The sequence below is a fragment of the Protopterus annectens genome, chromosome 4.part0 (assembly GCF_019279795.1).
Source record: "Protopterus annectens isolate FY-2018-M chromosome 4.part0, PAN1.0, whole genome shotgun sequence".
Taxonomy (NCBI): Eukaryota; Metazoa; Chordata; order Ceratodontiformes; family Protopteridae; genus Protopterus; species Protopterus annectens.
Window position 1 is genome coordinate 190,678,896 of NC_056733.1, and position 20,454 is coordinate 190,699,349.

At 38.1% G+C, this 20,454-nt stretch overlaps 1 protein-coding gene across 1 annotated transcript in view; it reads left to right on the forward strand.

Annotated features, from left to right (window-relative positions):
• The first annotated feature begins 2,250 nt into the window (after nt 1-2,250).
• Nucleotides 2,251-20,454, forward strand: part of LOC122799246 — a 205,656-nt gene continuing 187,452 nt past the window's right edge. The window contains exon 1 of the mRNA XM_044068188.1: nt 2,251-2,550. Coding sequence (XP_043924123.1) covers nt 2,539-2,550 — 12 coding nt within the window. The 5' untranslated portion in view covers nt 2,251-2,538. The remainder of the gene's footprint in view (nt 2,551-20,454) is intronic.

Consider the following 20,454-nt stretch of genomic DNA (forward strand, 5'->3'; position numbering starts at 1 on the left):
CATGACCCTACACACCCAATAACTTAATTACATTTTTAACCCTGTTTTTACCCAACAGTTTTTCCAAATATATTTGTCGACAATAAAAAAACTAATACTAATCAACATGAAATTTTAAAATAGATTACACTTGATAAGACTTCAGTTTTAAGACACTACCAATAGAAGTTTGTTTGTTAAGCCCAGGTAAAAATATAGGCATTGCATTTAAGTTGCTACAGTAACTCATGTTGTTCTAACAGGTATTCCCATGGCCCTCCTCTATGATTGGCCACCTCCCAGTCTAAACCAAAAAAATAAAAGGAATGGTCAGGGTAGCTGGAAATGTGTTTTGATAGGGAGTTGTTAATATTTGCTTCCTAATGTCCAAATATTGTTCATAAATATGTTCCCTTAGCCTCCTTTTAGTTTTCCCTACATAGCAGCAGATAGATTTTTGACAAGTAGCCAAATAACCCCAGAAGTATTGCAATTACATGAAAAGGGTACCATTAACCCTTACTTGGACAGCTACCAGAATAAATTTCCACTGACCACAAGCCCCACTTTTGTTGGTACCAGGCTTTTTGTGTGAGTATGTCCTCAAAACACTGTCTCCTGTTTCAAAAAAGTTCTTAATAGTCTTTCCTTTTTTGTACACAACTATGGGCTTCTCACCCAGTTTGTCGGTTAAACCATTAAAAAAATGTGAAAACAGACCAGTTCTTATCAAGTATGTTCCTAATAGCCCTATCCTCAGCATAAAATTGCATCACGAAAATGGTAGAAAAGACTTTACCAGAACCATCCCTTTTATTGACCACATTATTAATAGAGTGAATGTTGGATCTGATTAGGGGTATAATAGCACCAACTCCCCTCTCCTCCTCAATATGTGATTTGATGGAATGAACCACATGATTAGGATAACCCCTACATCTAAACATCGTAGCCAGCTCTTCACATTCTTCTTTGAATAAACAATCAGAAACCATCCTTGCCAAATGATTTGTACTGGCCTTTAACTATGTTCAAATGTAATCCATTTTAAAATTTCATGTTGATTAGTATTAATTTTTTTATTGTTGACAAATGTATTTGGAAAAACTGTTGGGTAAAAACAGGGTTAAACATTTAATTAAGTTATTGGGTGGGTAGGGTCATGTGTATTATATGTGTATAAAAAGCCTTTTTACTAGTTGGTGTTTGTACTCTGATGAAGTCTGGTTAATTTGCAGATGAAAGTGCTCAGTTTTATAATAAATCCTTTTGTGGCTTACTCTGCGGTCCCTTGGTGTTTGTGGCCGTTTGGATAAGTTAGTCAAATATGTCTGGGTAAAGTTAAATAGTTTTACCATTGCAAACTGCAGTGGTTTAAGAGACTCAAGAGACTGCAGCATACCTCCCAACCTCTTATCACAAGAAATCTGGACAGAAAGGAAAATAATGGGTCCAAAGGCCCAAAAATAGGGACAGATTTTAAATATTACTCTTTTATATATTTAAAATGTTGCTAGAATAACAGCATTTGTATTTGCATGCATTTTTATGAAGTATATGAAGTCTGAAACTCAAATATATGTCATTATTTAATGACTCTCAGTGATTTGCCAGAAAACCACAAATTTTACAAGGGGCAGACCATAAATATGAGGCGAAAATCTGGACAGCTGAGAGGTATGGGTAATGTTTGGCAAACTGAATGGGAAGAGGGTATAGTTTCTTGCTGCAAGCTCTCTTGATAATTTTAGGTATATATGGAATTAAGACATCACTGTCATAGAAATATTGTTCATGACACACACTGAGTTCCCAAATCAGCAATACCGCACAACAAACTGTATAAAGCATGCAGCCCAGCACAATTTTTTGCAGAATCCTCAGTAATTCAGTTGTAAATTTGTCAAAGGATTCTGAACAGCTCCTTGATCTACATGTATTATGCATGCAGATCTTAAAGCCTTTGCCAGATCTGATTAGAAAAATGAGATAGCCTGCTTCTGGAACCACTGCACAAGTACATACATTTATATGAATCAAATTTACTGCAAAATCTATACACAATTATGTCCTTCCAAACAGAAAGCTGCAAATCAAAAGCTGTTTTGTTTTCTTAAAAGTTGTAGCACCACCTAGTGAATTAGGAAATCAGAGGTAAATCGTATCTCACTGAAAATGAAACTACGTTTCATGCAAATAAAGTAATGCAGCAGTAAAGTTTCACTGGATAATGAAAACCACTCCTTACATGCCATTGCCAACAAACCCGGAAGACTTGAAGCAGGCTAAACTTTGTTCCATATCTTTCCTTTTGTTACAGCTGTCGTGACTACAATTAATTTTATTTTAGTTAAACTAAAGTAGAAATTACTTTGGCTAAATTAAAGTATGCATTTGGGACTGTGGGATAACAACTATTCTGTAACTGGATATTCAGCATAGATAAGTGAATATAAGCAGGAAGTAATGCATGTCTGAAAAGGCTGTTTGAACATTTTTATCCCTAGTCCTCCGTATTCCAGTGTCATCTTCAGGAGTGCTCTGGCTGTCCCCAGGAACATGGAGCCTTCAGTGAGTATAAACTGAGATTTGCGTGAGTTAAATTTTTGAAATACTGCTCTGTAAGACCTGAAGTAGGCTCACTAGCAGAGAAGCATGAATAATTTGGGTGTGTCTGGGTTTGTAGTTTCTCATGGTTCACTATAAGTTAATAGATAACTTAAATGTGCCTTGCGATGCATATTTTGTTCTTTTGTGTCATTACTTGCTGGCATACTCTGCAGCTGCAGAATTAAACTCTGGTTTGTGACAACAAATTCAATCTGCCATGTAAATACATAAATACAGTGTTTGCTGTGGTGAAAAGCTACAATAGACATTTGCCTGGCTTGTTCTTTCTTAATTCAGCCATATTGGCCAACGATATTAGTGACCCTCAGAAGTAATGAAGAATATCTTTCTCCAGGCAATGGCTTCTTCTGTACAGATAACTGCTGGTGTGGTAACATTTTCTAGCAAGCATCCTTTCCACTTCTTCTCGATCTTGTTAGTATCAGCATAACTCTCCATCACGGTACAACTTAATCTCACATCACTTCTTGGATTTCCAGTAGAAATAATATCCACTGTTTCTTCATTTCCTTCCTAAATTTGCTATCCTTTACTGCTTCTTAAATGTTCTTTCTTTATCATCATCATGAACAATCCCATTTTTCCCATTTTTCCATGGGCTCAGGGTGTTACACTTTCACCATTCAGAACCACTCTTCTACCTGCAACACGCATGCCCAGCAGGTTGTTAATGCCCTTTCTCCACACGCAAAATCCTGTAACATATGTAATGTTTCTGCTCTCTCCATACCACATCTGACTCCACACGCAGAATCCTGTAACATATGTAATGTTTCTGCTCTCTCCATACCACATCTGACTCCACACGCAGAATCCTGTAACATATGTAATGTTTCTGCTCTCTCCATACCACATCTGACTCCACACGCAGAATCCTGTAACATATGTAATGTTTCTGCTCTCTCCATACCACATCTGACTCCACACGCAGAATCCTGTAACATATGTAATGTTTCTGCTCTCTCCATACCACATCTGACTCCACACGCAGAATCCTGTAACATATGTAATGTTTCTGCTCTCTATATACCACATCTGACTCCACACGCAGAATCCTGTAACATATGTAATGTTTCTGCTCTCTCCATACCACATCTGACTCCACACGCAGAATCCTGTAACATATGTAATGTTTCTGCTCTCTCCATACCACATCTGACTCCACACGCAGAATCCTGTAACATATGTAATGTTTCTGCTCTCTCCATACCACATCTTACTCCACACGCAGAATCCTGTAACATATGTAATGTTTCTGCTCTCTCCATACCACATCTGACTCCACACGCAGAATCCTGTAACATATGTGTTTCTGCTCTCTCCATACCACATCTTACTCCACACGCAGAATCCTGTAACATATGTAATGTTTCTGCTCTCTCCATACCACATCTGACTCCACACGCAGAATCCTGTAACATATGTAATGGTTCTGCTTTCTCCATACCACATCTGACTCCACACGCAGAATCCTGTAACATATGTAATGGTTCTGCTCTCTCCACACCACATCTTACTCGACTGATTTATGTCCTATTAGTCTTGCATCTGATTTCACTGCTGTCATGTTGCTTAGCCCCATGACAGCATGACAGTTCCCTGTAGCAGACTTTCCATTCGCATGTTTTGAGGATAGCTTTGTGACCCCCCCCCCCCTCTTTCACCCAACTCATGAGCATTGGTCTGTATGGTTAAACACCTGGGACATTTCTTCCTGTGTCTGATATGGCTACCTCAGTGACAGTAATGACAATGATACCTGATTTTGTGCTAATTATGCATGACTATATACTCTGTCCCATTCTCACAGCCTCTTGCTGTTATTATTTTCCTGTTGGTTGTGTGTTGCCATGCATGCAATAAATTACAGATTACAAATTTACTGTTAATATTTGGTAGTGATGTGTAGCAGTGTAACAAGTGAATATATATATATATATATATATATATATATATATATGTGTGTGTGTGTGTGTGTGTGTGTGTGTGTGTGTGTGTGGCTTAAACTTGTATTTAAATGTTTTGCGTTGTGTCATCTACTGCCCCCTCCTCCTTACATGTTTGGTCTAATGCCATGCTCTGATTTGTGACATTTAACTAATGTTCACTGTGTTAGTTTTGTGTATCTAGCTCTGCTACACAGTGAGGTACTTCAGCTGGTTTTTAACTTGTTTTATAGCCACTGTCATTCATTTTAATTATACTTAATGATTCCTTGTGTCACACTGGTACCAAAGTAGTTTAATAGTGGTGCTGTGTTCTGTTATGCTCAGAGATGTACCAGATCCAGGGTACCTTACCATGATGTGTGGTACTGCTGTATTTGCCACTATGCTCTTCAGTTGAAGTATGGGTAATAATTATTTTGTTCTCTGTTAATAGAGGCCTGCACTAGACACATTCTCCATTCCTTTCTTTTCCCTAAGTGATTTTCCAAGATTGCAGGCATGAATATGCTTATGGAGGGTAAAACGTCTCTGTATTCTCTTGCCTTAATAGCTGCAAACATGTTAGGAGGCTTTCTTTTTTTCCGGCTAAAACAATTTGCAAAAAGGGCACCTACCATCCATGTTTCCTCTCTCCATACCACATCTGGCTCCACACGCAGAATCCTGTAACATATGTAATGTTTCTGCTCTCTCCATACCACATCTGACTCCACACACAGAATCCTGTAACATATGTAATGTTTCTGCTCTCTCCATACCACATCTGACTCCACACACAGAATCCTGTAACATATGTAATGTTTCTGCTCTCTCCATACCACATCTTACTCCACACGCAGAATCCTGTAACATATGTAATGTTTCTGCTCTCTCCATACCACATCTGACTCCACACGCAGAATCCTGTAACATATGTAATGGTTCTGCTTTCTCCATACCACATCTTACTCCACACGCAGAATCCTGTAACATATGTAATGTTTCTGCGCTCTCTATACCACATCTGACTCCACATGCAGAATCCTGTAACATATGTAATGTTTCTGCTCTCTCCATACCACATCTGACTCCACACACAGAATCCTGTAACATATGTAATGTTTCTGCTCTCTCCATACCACATCTGACTCCACACGCAGAATCCTGTAACATATGTAATGTTTCTGCTCTCTCCATACCACATCTGACTCCACATGCATAATCCTGTAACATATGTAATGTTTCTGCTCTCTCCATACCACATCTGACTCCACACGCAGAATCCTGTAACATATGTAATGGTTCTGCTCTCTCCACACCACATCTTACTCGACTGATTTATGTCCTATTAGTCTTGCATCTGATTTCACTGCTGTCATGTTGCTTAGCCCCATGACAGCATGACAGTTCCCTGTAGCAGACTTTCCATTCGCATGTTTTGAGGATAGCTTTGTGACCCCCCCCCCCTTTCACCCAACTCATGAGCATTGGTCTGTATGGTTAAACACCTGGGACATTTCTTCCTGTGTCTGATATGGCTACCTCAGTGACAGTAATGACAATGATACCTGATTTTGTGCTAATTATGCATGACTATATACTCTGTCCCATTCTCACAGCCTCTTGCTGTTATTATTTTCCTGTTGGTTGTGTGTTGCCATGCATGCAATAAATTACAGATTACAAATTTACTGTTAATATTTGGTAGTGATGTGTAGCAGTGTAACAAGTGAATATATATATATATATATATATATATATATATATATATATATATATATATGTGTGTGTGTGTGTGTGTGTGTGTGTGTGTGTGTGTGTGTGGCTTAAACTTGTATTTAAATGTTTTGCGTTGTGTCATCTACTGCCCCCTCCTCCTTACATGTTTGGTCTAATGCCATGCTCTGATTTGTGACATTTAACTAATGTTCACTGTGTTAGTTTTGTGTATCTAGCTCTGCTACACAGTGAGGTACTTCAGCTGGTTTTTAACTTGTTTTATAGCCGCTGTCATTCATTTTAATTATACTTAATGATTCCTTGTGTCACACTGGTACCAAAGTAGTTTAATAGTGGTGCTGTGTTCTGTTATGCTCAGAGATGTACCAGATCCAGGATACCTTACCATGATGTGTGGTACTGCTGCATTTGCCACTATGCTCTTCAGTTGAAGTATGGGTAATAATTATTTTGTTCTCTGTTAATAGAGGCCTGCACTAGACACATTCACCATTCCTTTCTTTTCCCTAAGTGATTTTCCAAGATTGCAGGCATGAATATGCTTATGGAGGGTAAAACGTCTCTGTATTCTCTTGCCTTAATAGCTGCAAACATGTTAGGAGGCTTTCTTTTTTTCTGGCTAAAACAATTTGCAGAAAAGGGCACCTACCATCCACGTTACTGTGTATGCATGCTTCCTAGCATTTAGCTCATTAGTCATATTGGTACTTAGTGGACTGGCAAATATATACAAGAGCCCTTAGAGGTCATTGGACTAACCTGCTTGAAGGTAATTTCACCAACACAACATTCAACTAACTGATAACGTTTGACAGTGTGTATACGGGAATGTTTTTCACTGACCTACATTTACCTCACATCAAGTAAGACTATGAATGCATCATGTATACAAAATTGCATAAGAAAAACTCATCAAAAACTAGGATGCTTTACAGAGCCCAAAACGTTCTCACTGATGCACCGAAAACTACACTTTCCACTACTTATCTTCTCCACATTCCTCTTTATGGAGCTCCCATCCTTACTAACCTCCATGCTTCACAAAATTAAAACTTGAACAATGCTATAACAAAGTTGCTAAATTTGCAGCACATACCCCTTTCAGAACCCCACCACTGTATAGCACTGAAAAGCCTTAATTGGTTAGAACTGCCACATCAACTAACATATATACACTTTCTTGCCACCTATAAAATTATCCAGCATCCATATGCCTGTCCAGCACTAAAAAACATTATACAGAGTTATGTTCCCCAGTTGGTCATTGCAATATAGTGACCAAAAACTCCTGTCTATAAACCTAGCAAATCTGTACTCGTCCAAGGTTGCTAAGGCCTGGAACACTTTATCTGTATCCATATGGTCTATACCTTCCCTCCCATCTTTCAAAACCACTCTGAAAGACTTTCTAGCCAAAATATGGCTTTTTTCTTGCTCAAAACCAGGATAAACTGTATCCCTAAATGTGAACAGGTACCTTTTCATTCCTTATACCTCTTTACTCTCTCTTCTTCACTTAATTCCTTGCTGCTATCAAAATATCTTCCCTGACTTTCTCTCTCTCTAAATATATCATAAGCTTGTTTTTCAATTCATATTTGTATTAGACTAACTTACTTTTAATTTCTCTACAAACTGTCTAAAATGCCTCTAAATATTAAGTGATTGTCATATAACTTGTATTGATTCTTAACTGATGTTTTATATTATGTCTAATTTGTTATAATGATTTAAACTGCAGATGTTTTTATTTTTGAAGATTGTAAAAGTATTGTTCATAAAATGTTCTGTAGTAATTTGAAGCATTTCTCCCTGGGCCTCCGCTAAAAATGGGCTTCTACCCAGTCGGACTTTCCCAGTAATCAAATGTCAATAAATAAATAAAATAATAAATTGCATTGTTAGGACTTTGTTCCTAGACCCTTTTTATTATATATTAATAAGTACAAGCTTTTGCTTAAGCTGAGGAAACTACAAGATAGCAAAATGTACTCACTGACATACTGCTGGACATAAGCCATTTGGGAATTCAGGTTTGTCATATTCTTATTCAACCAACAAATATCAGAAAATCAGGGGCCTTTTTCATAAATGGTTAAAACTTATGTGGTGCAGATAATTGGAATTAAGTGCTCTGTCATTCTCTCATCTAGTTTAGATATTATTAATGTATCCCTTGGCTCTTTTTTAAATTGGCGTTAGCTAAAGAGCAGGTAAGGGATTACAAGCATTATTGAAATTAATATCCACACTACAGTATGAATACTGATATTAATAGGAAGTTACTAGGCTAATGGCCCTGGGGCCTTTACAAGCCTAGTAAGAGTTTATCCCCAAAAAAGAAACCTCAGTCAGCACCTGTCGCCCCTGTTAATGAGGGACAAAGGTGGAACCCCTGGGACAAATTTGTGGTTTCCCATCCACTCATCAAGGTTGCACTTGAAGAGGGGAAACAAGATACTCTGACATGTACAGAAAGTCTATTCCAGAGACAGGTCAGCCTTTAGGAGACAAACCTGTCTCTCCAGCAGGTTTTGTTGATGTTGCATATTAGATTTAGGCCTATTGAGCAGGTATTGCATGAGGAGTTAGACTTACAGATATGAAGCATCTTTAGTAGGGCAGGGTCCGATATTGCCTTGTAGGCGAGACACAGATCACCTCTGAGCAATCTGTATGATACCGAGTAGAGTGATAGTGATTTGAACCTGTCCATATACGACAGGTGTTGGAGGCCATGGATTCTCTTTGTGAGGTATTTCTGTGACCTTTCCAGTTAGTGCAGGTATTTGGAGAGGTACATACCAAATGGGGCGTTGTACTCAATTATAGGTCTAATGAGGGAGGAGTACAGAGAGGTAATAACCTCCTTTTTTCTGGATGCAATCTCTTTACTTATGAGATGAACCAAATAAAAGGCTTTTCTGACCACTGCCACCACATGATGGTCAAATGTGAGACTGTTATCAACCTGAGTACCTAGGTCTGTCTCCACAGGTTGTGTGCTTAGGGGGTTGCCGTTGATGTGGTAATCAGTAGGGGCCATGTTTTTGCCAAATGCTATGATAATACTTTTTTTTTCTCTTTCAGTATTACTCATGAGACTAGTTAAGTTATGCCTTGCTAATCTTGTTTCATTGTGACTACTGGTTTATATACAGAATCACACTTACTGACCACAATCATCTGTGATAAGTTTTTTTTTTTTTTGTAAGATCCACTCCAGTGTCTGCCTCAACATTCTGTCATTAGAAGGTTTCTGTTCCTCACTCTGCTGGGTCTACAAACAAGTTACTGACTGGTACAGAAGGCAGGATGGGTAACCCTTGGTACTGTAATTCTTTTTATGGTTGCATTTGACAGCTGTTAAATTATGCCCATTCTCAATAACAGCTGATTGCAAAGTGCTCCAAGTCCCAAAGATGCATCAATGGCTGTGCTGAAGTATGTACACTCCTTCCACAGCACCCACTGACACCACAACTCAGATGTTATGGAAACTAGGTCTTATATGGACTGAGTGGTTCTCCTATGATGGGCCCAACTGTTTCCACTCTGAGTATTTAGGACTTGAAAGGACTAGTAATGCTAAAGAGATAAGGAGTTGGTATTTCAATGCTGTGAAAACAAATGTGCTTGTGAATTAGACTAATACAACTGGCAGGTAATGGGGGTGGTAGATGCAATCCCACACGTACTCTGAACTCATTGACATTAGGGGCATGATATGAAACATGCAGCTTCGAAATTAAGACAAAGGATCTGACTAATTCCGAGATGTGCAGCAGCCCTAGGGCCCTTCATCCTGTCAGTTCCTATGAATTTAATAAATACAGTTGAACAATTTTCTTTTTTCCCTAAATGTAATTTACTGTAAATTGTTGCATGTAATTACATTTAAACAAAATAACAAAAGATCTGTGTACCAGAAAGTACAATATTGTCAAGTTATATAAAATGCAAATTATAACTAGAACCACAGAAAAATGAGCAGAATAAAACAGTATACAGTTATATACAAAGTATGACAAATGCTAAGTAATATACTTGTAATATTTCTTGTTGGGTAAAGGGGAAAGTGTGGACTTGACTACTGGTATATTAATTTGATACAAAAATGTTGGAAAATTTAGTGAGGAAGAATAAAAGTACATTCTGAATAACTTGTAAAAAAGAAGAAATAGGAATATTGAATTAGCATTTATAAAACAGTATTTACATATTAATTCATAAGGAGGATTACTTATGTAATGATATCAAGAATTTTTCCCAGTACCTCTTTTTAACAGAATGTTGGGAATAAGTTTCTGTTATCCACTCAGTTAGCAGCTAATAATATCCAGTGATTTTAAACTAGTTATGAATCCATGGTTACTTGCAAAGGGTATGGATACTTAATTACTACAAAACATTAATAAAGACCACAGAGATGGTCTAGTTTAAGAACATCTGGTACTTTCACCACCTGACAACATTGAAGTACTCATATTTGGTATTATCCTATCCATCCCATGATGGTAGGAGCTAAACTTTCTTTTAGCTAATATATTATAACCTAGACTACAAATCCAAGTAAACAGTGCCTCTGTGTATCTGGCCATGCTTTTGTCATTATCTATGTAATCATACTCGATGTCCCTATTAGCTCCTCTGTTTGGAGACTGAGCTGTATACTATTAAGTGACCAGAGTTCCTCTCCCACAAGTTAAGTGAAGAGTCAGAGTTGTACCAAATCCCACAGATGGAAATATTCAACTCTGATATCAGAAACAAAATAAAGCACGCAACACTTCCAAAAATAAAGCCTCACACAGAGAGCTGGGCTTCTCACAAACGTTGCTTGGGTTGTTGGAGAAGAAGCTGATCAGATATAGTAAACAAGAGACAGTGGAGTTAAACTGTGAGATGCCAAAACTCTGTTTTCGTGTACATAACAGTATCACTTCTACTGCAGTTACCACTTTGCAAAATAAGGGCTACAAGCTAGGGATTTCAGAGAAAGAGCAAGACACTTCCTGGCATTTAGGTCAAAAGCCAAGGCTGAGGACCGAATGACAGCATGCGTAAGATAACCAGAACAAGTCCTCCAAACATCCCAATAGGCATTAACTGAATGCCTCTAGATTTTCATTCGTCACTGTAGCACTCAGCAGATCATGGCTCCATACTCACAGGGCAGGCAGCCTTCTGTCCTCCCTCCCCAGCTACCTCCTACCCCATTCAGAGGACTGGATATGCCACTTCATACTATAATGCTGAATGCCAGTCATCTGCTGTGCGTAAGTCACCACTATGCGTCGTCTTATCCACTAAATGAAATAAGTTACTGAGTAATAAGCTTGTGCCACCATTGCTTAAATAAGACAATGAACTGCTAACAATCAAACAATTACAAAGCAGCTGGTAAGAATGCTAATCAATGTTTCGACTAAGACAGCTAAAAATCTTTCTTCGGCAAGATACTACCATTTTAAAGCCAAGATGACTCGGGACTTGGTTCAAATGGAATGTTGCTAAAAACTACATTCTTCTGTTGGAATGAAGTTAAACGCTTTTCTAAATTTAAACTAGGTAGATAGACCTGTCTTTGTCAACACACAGATAGAGCTACTGATAAAAAAAGTTACATTTAAAAACTGTTTGCAAATAGGAATACAAAGTTTCTCTGAAATACTCTACACAAATCATGCAATATTCAGACATAATAGGGAAAGTTTTAAACTTATTCATATTACAGATGCAAATATTCCTTCCTACAGTGTGAAATAACTATAACTAATCAAACTATATTCATTCATGTTTCTTAGATGAATTTGCATTTAGCGGAATACAGACCACAAAGTATGCAGTGCTTCAAGTGATTTGTCAGTATTTTCACCTTTATGATTATTTTATTGTTATCATCCTTCCTTCTGTGATGTTGCCACAATTCTTTCATGGTTTGTGATCATTTACTCTATTTTTTCATTCTGCAATGCTCTGTTTCCATGTAATTCAATATGGAATGCCTTCTGACATTTGATGACGTGAATGATTCCACTAAGGCTGAGTCAGTTCAATGTATGAAAGTGATTCTGAAGTCTGGAGTGTTTTTCCTAGAGATAGCAGTGATATCCAAGTTGTTGACATAAAGGAAAACTCTACCTAAGAACTCAAAAAAACTTTTTTTTTTCATTGTATCTGTTTTTTGAGCTATTTTAATGCCTCAAAATCACTCCAAGTGCTTCTCTGACAATTTTACTGTGTAGCCCTCAAAATAGCAGATGATGGGGCCTGCCTTGGTAACATGATCTGGGAAGAAGGAATGAAAGCAAGAAAACAAGAATACATTTCAAGTTTTCTTTGTATGAGTCATCTAAACACACTTTCTGTAACAGAGTTACTTGTATTTTTCCCTGGCTAAGCCTCATTTATATGTCTGTCAGAGCTTGTTCTATACTACAGTAAACCCTCAGTTAACCAGAACTCAAGCAACCGGCAAAAAAATATAGAAGAAATGCAGTACAGTTTTCATGTGTTGCACTTTCTGTTTTCCCCCTCAGAAAAATACTTATGTTTTTAGAGTCTGAGTTTTAAAAAGGAAGAAAGAAAGAAATTCCCTCTCTCCCCAACCTGAGAACAAGTCAAACCAAACAAACAGTATAGGGTACAGTATTAGTCAGGCCTATTTTTAATAGTAACCCTCAAGCAACCAGAAAAGTACAGTTGTGTAAAATCTTACCATAACGGTAGGTGTCCTTGCTTTCACTGCTTCACTGTTGAATTTTGAATTTTGAATTTTCACAATATAAGTTTCTGACTTTTTATCTATTTAGAAGTTTCTGACTTTTTATAGTTATGTATTCATACAAAGGCTTTCATTGGTTAACTGTTTAATTGATAAGTGTTTAAATACAGAAGTGATGAAGTGTTTTATTAAAGTCTGAAGAAGCGTCCAGAGTAGACGTGAAAGTGCTAACAACCCATGGAATAAAGTTGTTTTGCTGTTCAAGTACATAAAAAAATTTTTATTGATTTTTGCTTTTTTGGTTGATGGTTGGCTTCGATAGTCGTGGAGTACCTGCACCTTGATATTGACATTTTTCGTTTGGGGACATAGCAGGTACCTTACCCTGAGAGATCTCTGTTTATTTAAACTATAAATTTAACTCTATCCATGACATGTCATACAGGTGGAGACAAACTCCTCTGCAAAGTATGTGAGAAGTTGAGCTTAAAGGAATACTCCATCCTAGAGCTAAAAAAATCTGTTTTTTTTACTCTATCATTGTTTCCTGACCTATTTTAACATCTCAAAATCACTCTAAGTGCTTTATTTGTAATTTTAGCCTGTTTTTGCACAATATGGCTATCAATGGGGCTTGATGTATCAATGTCATCTTGTTCTCCCTCAACCCTTTCCCATAATGCTTTGTATGACTCATGCCAGACATAAGGAAGTAACTTTGAATTCCCATGCCATTGACATATAATGGGATTTGTATGAGTCACTGTTATTTTCTTTACCTTCTGTAAAAGGACTGCTTCTTTTCGGTCTCTAATCACTGTCATTTATGTTTGGCTCAGACCTTGTTTACCACTATACTTAGAAGTTACCCAGCTACAGCCAGAGAAGTAATTAAATTGCAGGCCTTTGTTCAGGGGTTTCTTTTGTAATCTAAGAGGAATTTATTCTGCAAGGGTCTCTTAGTGCAGTGACAGTTTTAACACCTCTGCAGTAGTGTGGGGGAGGGGACTCTCAATTCCTCTTGAACTACAGAAGAAAACACTGAACAAAGGCCTGCAATTTAGTTACTTTTCCCGCTGTAGATGTATAACTTCTAAGTATAGTATAAAACAAGGTATGAGCCAAACATAAATGAGGGTATGAGCCAAACATAAATGAGGGTGGTTAGAGACAGAAAAGAAGCAGTCCTTTTACAAAAAGTAAAGAAATTAACAGTGACTCACACAAATCCCATTATATGTCAATGGCATGGGAATTCAAAGTTACTTCCTTATGTCTGGCATGAGTGATTTTGAGGTGTTAAAATATGTCAGAAAACAAAGATAGAGTGATAGAACAGATTTTTTTTTAGTTCTAGAGTAGAGTTTTCCTTTAAAAAATAGGTGGGCTTTCCCTTCCTTTGACTCCAATGCAAGGAAATAAAAGTTTTAAAAAAATATAAGCGGGTTTTAGGTACCTACACAATGTTGGAATCATATTGTAGGGAGAAGCAAACCTAAGGATTGAGTTAAACAGTAGGAAAGGCCGGAGTTTTCCTTTAACTTCTGCTGTAGGAGTTCTGAATTCTTACAAGGATGATCCTTATTTTTTTAACAAGAAACATCTTTACTGAATTATCACTTATGAAATAGTCAAGCATGCATTTATATAAATGAAAACAAACCATATTGACAAATTTTCAGTTGCAAATATTACACATCACATGTAATATTCTACACAGTCATTGTCAATCGAGTGTTACATAGCTCATTCTATTCTTGTCTTCCCTTAAATCTCATTTCTTCTCCAAAACATTATTCTGCATGTATTGTTCCCACAAATTCCTATTTTTTCTGTGTTGTTTGCCTTTCCTACCCTTTTCGAAAGGATGACCCTTATTTGAGTTCAGCTTGAAGTTCAAATGACAACAATGTTGATGAGGCTGTGTGGCCTCCTCCATACCATAGTAAAAGTGTATATTTTAAGTGGGTGAATGCATTACTCCCATTTTGTGGTCAGCTTGCTATTATCAGTTTAGTTCACAGCAGTGCACTGATGTTTTGAGTGGAAGCAATATGTGCATGGCTAAAGTTTGTTTGGTATGTAGGCTAGAAAGTTGGTGAACAGTATGTATCTGTTTGAAAATTAGCTATGAATGTTAAATTAAGAATCAGCACTTTAATGATACGCATAGAAGCTGTCTCTCACACATTGTTACACACACCCCATACAGGTGCTCTTTGGCAAAGGAATGACATTTGGTGCATTATTTAAATTCTACTGTATATAATATGAGCTGTTTATTTCTTTTTTTTTAATTTCTGAAGAAAATGAGGCACAAAACTGTAGGACAAGTATGTTGTGTAGTTTACGAAGAAACCAAGGCTTATTCCTGAAACTATTTGGAGAGGGATAGAGAGAGGGTGGAATGATGATAGTATTGGGAGTAAGTCACAAAAGTAGATTGTAATGTGCACGTGGGAAGCACATATGAAGTGTACATCAGTATTATATACTAGTTTGGTTTGTGTATGTGTAGACAAAAAACAAGTCACATATATTCTGAAATTTCTTGGACATCTGAAAACACAGCTAACATGATAACTTGGCTTACACACCTGAAACCAATGCATAAATGTGTTAACTATTTTCACAGAAACAAAACATGCATTCATGCATTTTTAAAAATTACCTGCAACAAGCATGAGTCTACTAGGAGTACAACTCACATATACAACCTATTTTAGCATTGTACAAAAACTTAACAGTAACTCCTTGAAAGTACTTCGATAAAATAATAAAACACACATTCAGGGGTGTAAACAGTTTTTTTTAATTTGTACTCTAAGGCCTGGTACTGCTACACCCATGCATCCATGCTGCCCCACCAAAATTTCATCTGAGATGTCCACAGTTACTCTTAACCAGCATTTAGTAGCAGTGATTCACTGCAACAAGCCTCTGTACCTTATCAAGATAGCCAGTCTCAAAGAGGTCCACAGACACACACACACACACACACACACACACACACACACACACACACACACACACAAACATTAAGACCAGTACTTAATCTGTTGCTATTTTCTGGTCTTTGCCCCCCCCCCCATCATGTTTGGTTTTGTGCAGACTTCATATACCTCAGAAAATGTATGCTAACACAGATCCAGTTCTTCCTGCAACTTTCCAGTTTATGTGTCTGTTCACATACAAAAATGGATGCTAACACAGATCCGGTTATTCTACCAACCACACAGAAAATGCATGCTAAGACAGATTCAGTTACTCCAGCGACTTTCTAAATTAAGAGAAATATTTAAAAATCTGTCCATATTATTGGGTCTGTTTTCACACACATACAAAAATGCATACTAACACAGACAGTTACTCCTGCAATTTTCTAAGTTTATAACAGCGACATTTAAAATTTGCCCCTATAATTGGGTCTTTGTTCTGACTTTGTAAATGCATATAAATGCATATTGACACAGATTCAGTTATTCCAGCAACATTTTGAGATTATGACAGCAGTATTTAAAATAGACTTTGTTCATAGGATCATAGGAGATGACTAGGCTAATGGCCCTGGGGCCCTTGCAAGCCTAGCCAAGAGTTTATCCCCAAAAAAAGAAACCTCAGTCATCACCTGTCGCCCTGTCAATGAGGGAGAAAGGTGGAACCCCTGGGACAAATTTATGGTTCCCCATCCACTCATCAAAGTTGTGTTTGAAGAGGGCCAGTGAGGTACTCTGTTTGACATGTATGGAAAGTCTATTCCACAGATGGAGCAGCCTCTGGGAGACAAACCTGTCTCTCCAGCAGGTTTTGTTGATGTTGCATATTAGATTTATGCCTATCAAGTGGGTAATGCACGAGGAGTTAGAAAAGTCATCACTGGCAGGTCTTGAACCCAGGACCCTGTACACTAGCGTCAGAGCAATACAACACTATGCTAAATCAGCTGTTCACACACAAATGTATGCTAATACAGATCCAGTTATTCCAGCAACCTTTCCAGTTTATAACAGTGGTATTTTCATTGAGCCCCTATATTTGGGGCTGCTCACACAAAAAAATGGATTCTAACCAGATCTGGTTATTCGACCAACCACACAGAAAATGCATGCTAACACAGATCCAGTTATTCCAGCAAATTTCTAAGTTTATAAGAGGAGAATTTAAAATCTGTCCATATTCCTGGGTCGTTCTTCGTATGCAAGCTTACACAGATACAGTTATTCCAGCAACATTCTAAATTTATAAAAGCAATATTTAAAATCTGTCCCTATTTTTCAGCCTTTGTCTCACCGTCATGTTTTGCTTGGTCCAGAAACCAGATTTCATATCCTTCACAAAATGCATGCTAAAAGATCCAATTATTCTAGCAACTGTCCAAGTTTATGAATAATATTTAAAATCTGTCCCTACTTTTAGACCTTTGTAATCTCTGTCTCTAACACAGACCCAGTTATTCCAGCAACTTTAGGTTTATAACAGCAATATTTAAAAATCTGTCCCTACTTTTTAACCCATTATATCTCTCTCACACAAACACACACACATTCACTGCATACTAATATACCAGTCCAGCAACTTTAAGTTTATAACAGCAATATTTAAAAATATGTCCCTACTTTTTAGCCCATCATATCTCTCTCTCTCTCTCTCTCACACACACACACACACACACACACACACACACACACACACACACACACACACACACACACACACACACACACACACACACACACACACACACACACACACACACACACACACACACACACACACACACACACTGCATGTTAACATACAGACAGACCAGCAACTTTTTAAGTGCAATACTTAACATCTGTCCCTACTTTTAGCCCAGTATCTCATTCTCACACATAAAAACACCAGATAGCATCAAGCAAGCCCCCCGCCAGTCACCATTTGCCAGCACACATGCTCTCTTACACACACACACTCACAGACACACACACACAGACAGACAGACACACACACACACACACACACACACACACACACACACACACACACACACACACACACTCAGCAGCAGTAACACAAGTGAGTGATGAACCTGTAAGGAACAGATAAATACTTAGCTTATATTTATGTATTGCACTGTAGTAAATAGCAAACTATTGATTAACTATACAGGCATGTTATCAGTTGTTTATATAAATGATGCATGCAACATATACTTACCAAAACAACTGTGAAGCTTTTAAATGGAACAAAAGTATCTCTCCTGCATCAACTTGTGTGTCAAGCCAAAGCAGCCACATGTAAAACAAACCCAATGGGCATAGGGCAGTGTCACCTCAGCTGCTAAGGTTGTTTATCAAGCATGCATATAGAATCCCACAACTGAAAAAGGAAAGATAAGACGTTAACACCCACATGATGAGTTGCAATCCAATACTGAAAAGAAAACAAATTACTGAGCTTGATAACATGCTTGGCCTGCTCACTACTGTGTATCAGTAGCTTAAGTCAGAAACCCCAAACAGGGACCAGGGCAAGATAAGCATCATCTGCACCATGGACAGAACAAGCAATAATACATAAGTAATAGCTCTGTAACACCACCACTACTGTTACTACAAGTATGAGCACTACAACTAATAAGAATGTTAAACTTAAGAAGAGTAAAATAAATGGAAACTTAGTATATATCGTGATGAAAAGTGGCATTTGACTAAGCAGTTATTAGCTGTCCGTGCTGTGCATTGGACATAAGCAACCCTAAGTCACATAAATGTGCTCATGGCAAGGCACAGTCATGATCACTTGAGCATGGTGGGGAGGGGGTTACAGGAGGACAAGCCTAACACAGAGAAAGTATGGAGAGGCATGAGGGTCAGAATAAGTATGCACTGTAAGGGCCAGTAGCTACAGATGTAAAGTCCTCCCTTTAAAACCTTAAGTACAGGTCACAGGGTATGAGGTGGCATTGACAACATGCCATGTACTCTGTGTGGGAATGAAAGAACACAGTCAAAGCTTTTGTGCTAGCACTATGCTGTGGTATCTTGGACAGATGTGAACTTAGAATGGTAGAGGATGCAATTTATCATTGTCATTCTGACCACATGAACTGCCTCTGCCAGGAGTTGCACTGCTAGTTCCATGACCCTGGCTGGAAGTCAGGGTGCTACTTGAACATGAATGATGTCTGCTGGATGAGCTAACATCACAACTCTGTCCACGACCATGTCCATGTGTGGGCACCTCCACCACTGACAGAGCACTAGTACCTCTACAGGATTGGGATCTGCAGCAGCCTTGTCCATGTTGGCTTACATCTGATGCTGTACCAGCTCTTCAGTCCTGTGGATGCTGAACCTCCCTCAGCAGACATTCCATAATAAACACTGCATGGTCCAGTGTGTCATTCATCTAGTCCAAAGAGTTAGAATCACATAGTTTATGCAGTCTCATACATCAGAATACATGATATGCAGTACTCTATCTCTTCCAAGGCTCTGGTGGAACTTGCCTGTGCCTCCACAATGGTTCTGCATGTATGTTGTGTGGCAGATTCTGACCTACCAACATCAGGGGAAGGGCAGTAAGCATGCCTCCCTGGAGCTCCTCTGCCAACACTCCTGTATGGCACTTCATCCTTATGAAGGCTAGAGAGGAGATTCTACCAGCTCTGCAACTGTGGTAAACACACTACCTTGATCAACCTTGTATCCCTTCACCCTGCCCAGTTTCAGATGGTTCTATGTCATGGGTAGGCATAGGCATACCTACTGTGTCCACACTTTGGGGAAGGGATGCAAGAGTCAAATCCTCCATGCGAGACATACCCTCTGCAATCCCAGCCTGTGCCTGTTTATCACTGCCATTATTGTCAGAGGATACTGATCCTCTAACATCAGGCAGTAGGGGCTCCACAGTGCTGGTGCCAGCCTCACTTGTAAGTATACCAAGAAAACAGAACAACATAAGAAATACAAATAAATGAACACAATATGCTACTGAAACCAGAATAAAGCAGCAATATATGTAAATACAACTAACCTTTGCAGTAATGTTTGTTATATATATAATATGTGTGTGCATGTGCGTCTGAGATTATAATGAATAATCACCTGTGAATTTGATCAAAACACAAAAAACATCAAACCAACTGGCAATTACCATTAATCACAACTAAAATCATCACAAATGTAACCCAATAACTGACATTTACAATGACAAAAAGTAAAACAAAAAAATATCTTTTTACATGGGAGGCTGCACCCCCACACTCCCTGAAATTAAAATACACTAACTCCAAGGTTGCACAAACCTTGAAAAAAAGGCAAAAACCCTTCAATTATGTAACAGTTGATACAAAATTTTGACAGTTACATAATTCGACAAACTGTACCAGCGTCGAAAAATACAACCTTTTCACCACAAGATAAAATGCATGCATCAGTAACTCATATAAAGACAAATAAC